At 47.1% G+C, this 6,402-nt stretch overlaps 1 protein-coding gene across 4 annotated transcripts in view; it reads right to left on the bottom strand.

The window, feature by feature from the left end:
- Positions 1–2,144: 2,144 nt before the first annotated feature.
- Positions 2,145–6,402, bottom strand: part of Srbd1 (S1 RNA binding domain 1) — a 190,944-nt gene continuing 186,686 nt past the window's right edge. For all 4 annotated transcript variants that reach the window (XM_039113056.2, NM_001399769.1, XM_006239708.4 and 1 more), the window contains 2 exons: positions 6,205–6,389; positions 2,145–2,965 (listed from right to left, as the gene is read on the bottom strand). In XM_039113056.2, coding sequence (XP_038968984.1) covers positions 2,676–2,965; positions 6,205–6,389 — 475 coding nt within the window. In that variant the 3' untranslated portion in view covers positions 2,145–2,675. The remainder of the gene's footprint in view (positions 2,966–6,204; positions 6,390–6,402) is intronic.

Below are 6,402 nucleotides of genomic sequence, written 5' to 3'. Positions count from 1 at the left end.
CCAACTGTCCTCCCTCCATGTCTGAGCATGGGCTGACCGTCTCTCCTCCATGTCTGAGCACTTTTCACTCTATCTCATCCTTTTCTTGTCTTTCCCTTTCTTATTTCCCTCATCCTTCTTCCTTATTTCAACCAGAAAAACAGAAGACATTCAGAGACCTTCTGTACGTTTTCACATGAGCTCCTACCTCCGTGGTGCTCCTTATGTACCCTATCTCCTCACACGAGCTCTTACCTCTGTGCTCATGTACCCTGTCTCCTCACATGGATTCCTACCTCTGTGCTCCTCATATACCCTGTCTCCTCTCCTACTAATATGGCTGAACTCCTGCATTCTTATTTTAAACACTTTTTTATTTTCTATTTTATTGTTTAAATTTTAAATATATTTTGATGATATTGTTCTCTTCATCCTCACAACTTTAAGTTCTTTCTCAAATATCAAACAAAAACTCAGTATAACAGCCACCCCCTCAGTCAAGAAAACAAAATAAGACCATGTCAACCTCCTTCCCCGTACACTACCGAACTGTAACCACAAGCTCACGCACAAAAACAAACAACAACAACTCTTGTGGAGTCCATTCTTTGTTTTATGTTGGTCAACTCCTCCTGACCATGAGGCCTGTCCCAGAGTGGTTGATATACCCAGTGTCACCCTACTGGAGAAAGCTCCCTCTTCCAATGGGTACAAGTGACAATCCAGTTGTCACTGCATCCATACCTTAAACTCCCCACAGTGAACTGGATTCCAACTGAGTCCATTCAATCGAGAACATTATTTAGAAACTTTCCTGTCCTCTGCATCAAATTTCTCTTCATTTATACACGTTATTTCTTTTCTCTAGAAATACATAGAAACCCTTGGCTCCATTTCACTGTCTAGCCATTATACTATTTCCAGCTCTACAAAAAGCCACTGCCTCAAAGCCAACTCCAACTCTTAAACCCACATCAGTAAGAGCTGCAGTGATGACAGAGATATGGCTCTTCTTTCCCCAGGCTGGGCTATGCAGAGTTCCTCTCGTTAGATAAAAAGGGCAAAGGACACACTGACCTCCTCCTGCTCACAAAGGTTTAGCTGTCAAGGGCACAGAGCTTCATCCAACGTGCCCGGGAGGAGGAGCATGCCTGGGAGAGTCCTGCCTGGGATGTCACGTAGCTTTCATCTGCACACTAGGAACCAGAGAGCCTTGGCAAGGAGTAAGAAGGCCAGCTAAAAACATTGGCACTCCTTGTCAGGTAAAAACCAGTAAAAAGCAAAAAAAGACACAGGAATGAAACAGGCAACCAAAGCTTGAATGTGTTGCTTGTTATGGAGTCAACACTCAATGATCTTAGGGAAGAATGCTGAGCTAGCTGTAGGGGTAAATGCAGGCCCTGGGGAACCCACAAGTCCCATTTACATGTCTTGTCTCCTCTCTCAGTCCTCTGTTGTTTTTCGTTATCTGGAGGCAGAGTGGTAGTAGCCTGCTTTGTGCTCCCTTTTCAGGGGCCAGTGTCAGTGGACAGAGGTGTGTACACTGGGATGGGCAGGAAAGGCCTGAGACAGGGACCTAGGGTCTTCACCTTTGTGTATCTGGCATATGGCAGAGCACTAGTTAGAAGGGCCAAGTGTTTTGTAATAAACACCAGGCAGCACTAGTGTGTACCATGAGTACATTACTTCCTAACAACTCCCACTGAGGGATTATATGATCCCAAATCGGGCATCCTGAGGACAAAGGGCAGCAGCACTGAAAAGTCTTCAAAGGTAATGGTTGCTTCCTTACAAATTAAGGAATTGCGCAAGTTAAAGAAATAGGACTGGCCATACTTTAGTGTCCTCCCTCCGCACATCACCCATGGAGACTGTCAGGTCCGTGCTCACACAAACACTTTACTGAGTGAGTCATCATAGCAGTAGTGGTCAGTGTGGACTCTGCTCACCTCACCTGACCCTGAACTGTTATGTGAGAGTCAGAGTCACTACCTTCACTGTTCTCGGTCCTTCTTAGATGATGGCCTCTGTGATACATTACGTCAATTAAAGTCATTCTTGAGATGTCCAGCATCTTCTGTCTTCCCTGAGGCACAGTTCCACAAATCACATCTTTAATTCAGTGTGGCTTCTAGCATTCACTCAATGAACACAGCACACCGAAGTCACCAGCCAGTCATTTATTGTACAGGTTGATACATATGTTCTGAGGAACACATCGAAATGATTCAATTGATGGTCATAAACACATGATAATCTTTTACTAGTATATTTTTACTTGGTTTGCTAAGGGAAAATAAAGATTATTACAAAATTATGAATTGTGAGTAAAAGGGCTAATAATACCTCAACAAAATGGCAGGATTAAAGAGTACTAGTCTTAATATGTCAATCAACACCACACACTTCAAATAAAAGACAACCTACCAGGTCTGCGGCAGCAGACGGCAGCAGGAGGATGTGCAGTCACCCGCTTAGAGTGTGGTCAACGAGAAATTACAAAGACAGAAACTGCTGCTGTAGGGCGTCACGTGAGGACGTCCATGGCTCTTTTCGTGGGAAGTCAGGATAGTGTGATAAACACTTCTACCCAGGAGTCCCTTCCATCTATTCTCTAGGTTTCATGAGCTCTGGCTTGTCCTTGTCAGGCTGTAGAAATGAGGGAAGACATTGGTGTTTGGCGTTCATTGGGGCACTCACAACACCCGGAGGAGGTCAAGTGAAATCCTGGATCGGGGAATGTCAACACTGAGGACTTTCACCTCCACTTTTTCTCCAGGGCCCAGGCCCAGGCTCCTTCTCTTCTTTGTCTTGGATAGCTTTGCTTCTGTTATGAATCGGATGGGGATCAGCCCCGCCTTCCCCACACCTATATCTACAAAAACCCCAAACAGAGTGGCATTCTCCACTTTGCCTGTAAGAATTGTCCCGACCTGCAGATCTGCCAGACACACTATGCTTCTCTTGAAGTCAGGCTTATCAAAATCTGTGAGGAAAGAGGGTAAGCGTTAGAGTAACCAAGAAGGAACTGTGTTAGGGGCTGACGCGCTGTGCACTGACTGCTACGGAAGCCCAGATCAATAAAGTCCTTGGAGGGAAGAGATAAAGAAGCCAAGGACACATGCCTGTCTTGAGAAAGGAAAGTTTCTCAAACCCTCTCTTCTCTAAAGCCAGTCTCACTGACGGGACCGTGAGCACTGTCTGGGGACCTGGTTCACTTGCTTCCCTGTAAAGGGTGGAAGGTCAGAGTCTAGCTTTGCTCAGTGACTACACCAGACTAAGTCACAAATGCAGAACGTATCAGCCCTGAGACACGAGAGGGAGAGCTGGCTTTCGGTGCCTGGACTCTTACACTGTTTCAAGGTGGCCAACGTTCACTAGCTTTTGGACAAATGTGGGTGAAGTCAAGTGTTTTCTCTTCAGTGGGAATTCAGGAATCAATTCTTTCTATTTAAAACACATTTATTCAATCAGAATGTATAGGTTCTCAATTACCTATGGTTCAGAACTGCACAGCAGCCAGAGTCAGCCAGAGTTAGCCTCTCTCGTCCTCCAGTTCCACTGATTTGACTGTTTACTGTCATTATCCGTGGCCAGGGCTCTGCCATATGCCAGATACACAAAGGTGAAGACCCTAGGTCCCTGTCTCAGGCCTTTCCTGCCCATCCCAGTGTACACACCTCTGTCCACTGACACTGGCCCCTGAAAAGGGAGCACAAAGCAGGCTACTACCCACTCTGCCTCCAGATAACGAAAAACAACAGAGGGCTGAGAGAGGAGACAAGACATGTAAATGGGACTTGTGGGTTCCCCAGGGCCTGCATTTACCCCTACAGCTAGCTCAGCATTCTTCCCTAAGATCATTGAGTGTTGACTCCATAACAAGCAACACGTTTGAGCTTGGGTCTCCTTCACTGAGACCTCACCCCATCTCCCTTCCTCCACAGGGCTGCCTGTGCCCTGATTATTTCCTTAACATTTGTACTAACAGCTGGTCACCTCTTTCCTTCCCTCCCCGGTCAGACCTCCTTAAGACCAGGATCTTTTTAGAAATTGAGCTCCCCCAACTCAAAAAAAAAAAAAAAAAAAGAAAATCCCTAAACCCTAAACTTCACTCATTGTCTTTATTAAATAGATTCATGTGAGAATGGACTCAGGGATTTCACCTGATGCTAAATTCCAAAGCAGGAACTTCTGGTAATTTGAACCACACAGACCAAGACCATGAAGGGAACACGAAGTGAAACTAAGGTGCCCAGGGCAGAGGCAGGCTGGCCCTCAGGCCAGTAAGGCATTTTCATGTTTGGAAATCTCTCCCCTCCTTTCCTTGCAGAAATTTGGGGGCCGCCAATCCCCATGAGGTTCTGATCAGCTGCTCAGTTTAGTTTTGCATGAAAACCAGAGTCAGGAGCCAGCCAGCAGCCAGCCAGCATGTCCTGTCCCCAAGACAGTCAGGAACATGGAGAAACCAGAAATTCTCCATGAACTATATACATTTTAATATGTCAAGAGCCAAGGTAGCAGTTAGGCCACTGCACTAGTGTGCTCTTAATTAAGGAACCTAACTTTCAAGGAGAGTTTTAACCTCCTTGAAGAGAGGACCGATGTCAGCATGGATCAGAAGCCAGATGAGTGTAAGGAAAGGATGAGGTCATAAGACGGGAAACACTGTTGAGAAACGAGATGTAATACAAATACTGTAACATGGAGATACTCAAAGTCTGTCTACTGCCCCTACCTTCAAATTCATCTGCTTCTCCCCCTGGAAATGTGTGACTTAACTTGGGCAAAGTCTAGTTGACAGTTTGCTTAGAGAGAGGGTTTGAAATTGCACACTGGAAAGCCCCGGCCCATCTGCATTCTGCCCAACAAGAGTCTCATCAAGGAGGGGCCTCTGCTTAGCTGGGTTGACTGAGCGTTTGCCTTGAGTCCCTCGTGTGACTGAGATAAAGGAGCAATCAACACCTCGACAGAAAAGGAAAGGTGGGCAGGAAAATACAGTCCAGGCCACCCGGAGCTCAAGTGCCTTGGTCAACCATCCAGTGAGTACATAGGGCTATTACCAGTCCACTTGTCATGAGACACACTGATCTTCCAGTCGCTGCACAAAACAGTCATGGAACCCATCAGGAGAGAAGCAGTCCTCTCCACAGTCCCGTCTGTAGGGACAGCCACTTTACACGAGGACCACTGGGAGGCCCTGATGCCCACATTTGTGGCACTGGTCTGACTCAATGTTTTATTTTCTCCAGCTGCAACTCTGTCTCAATGGGTCATTGCTCTCAACAACTACGGCTATTATCCTTCCTGTACCCTCTCCCTGCACAGAAAGCTGAGAACACTCTAAATCAGAAAGACAATCAACAGAGATAGCATCTTATTTGTTCAGTGTGCTCAGCAAAATGGAATCCAGAAACCCGGAAGGCTGTAATTTAGGAAGAAGACTTGCTTTTTGGTGTGAATGGAAAATTTTACCTTCTGGCTCTTCAGACATACAGAGAGTTTAGAGGAGAGCCAGGGAGAGCATGCGTCCATGCACACACAGGAGCATACATAGCACAGGAGAGCCAGGGAGAGCATGCGTCCATGCACACACAGGAGCATAGCACAGGAGAGCCAGGGAGAGCATGCGTCCATGCACACACAGGAGCATAGCACAGGAGAGCCAGGGAGAGCATGTGTCCATGCACACACAGAAGCATAGCACAGGAGAGCCAGGGAGAGCATGCATCCATGCACACACAGGAGCATACATAGCACAGGAGAGCCAGGGAGAGCATGTGTCCATGCACACACAGGAGCATAGCACAGGAGAGCCAGGGAGAGCGTGCGTCCATGTACACACAGGAGCATACATAGCACAGGAGAGCCAGGGAGAGCATGCGTCCATGCACACACAGGAGCATAGCACAGGAGAGCCAGGGAGAGGATGTGTCCATGCACACACAGGAGCATACATAGCACAGGAGAGCCAGGGAGAGCATGCGTCCATGCACACACAGGAGCATAGCACAGGAGATGTGTCCAGCTTGGTGCAGCTGCAAAACAACATGGACAGGGAGTTTGAAGCCATGCTTCTAGCTTTGACCTCAGACAGGAATTCGAATGACTGTGGAAGATGAACGCCGAGTGACTGTGGAAGATGAAAGCTGACCCTTGACCCTCTCCAGTCGTAAGGACCAGAGGTGGTGATGGAGCATCCTGAAGACAAGGATAGCCACTCACCTGTTCGGATGTCAAAGGTCTTGGGCTGGCTCAGACCATCTATGATGACCTGTAGGGTGTGTGCAGTCGTCTGCAACCTTTCGGCAGTTTTCTCTATGCCTTCTTTTCCGAGAGACGAATTTATTTTCTGTTGCATTTCAGGCTTTCCAATCTCATACAGTGTCCCCCCAATGAACGACAAAAACCTTTAGTGGGAAT

The sequence above is a fragment of the Rattus norvegicus genome, chromosome 6, assembly GCF_036323735.1.
Source record: "Rattus norvegicus strain BN/NHsdMcwi chromosome 6, GRCr8, whole genome shotgun sequence".
Classification (NCBI taxonomy): domain Eukaryota; kingdom Metazoa; phylum Chordata; class Mammalia; order Rodentia; family Muridae; genus Rattus; species Rattus norvegicus.
The sequence above is the reverse complement of the archived record's forward strand: the minus strand, read 5'-3'. Positions and strand labels throughout refer to the sequence as shown.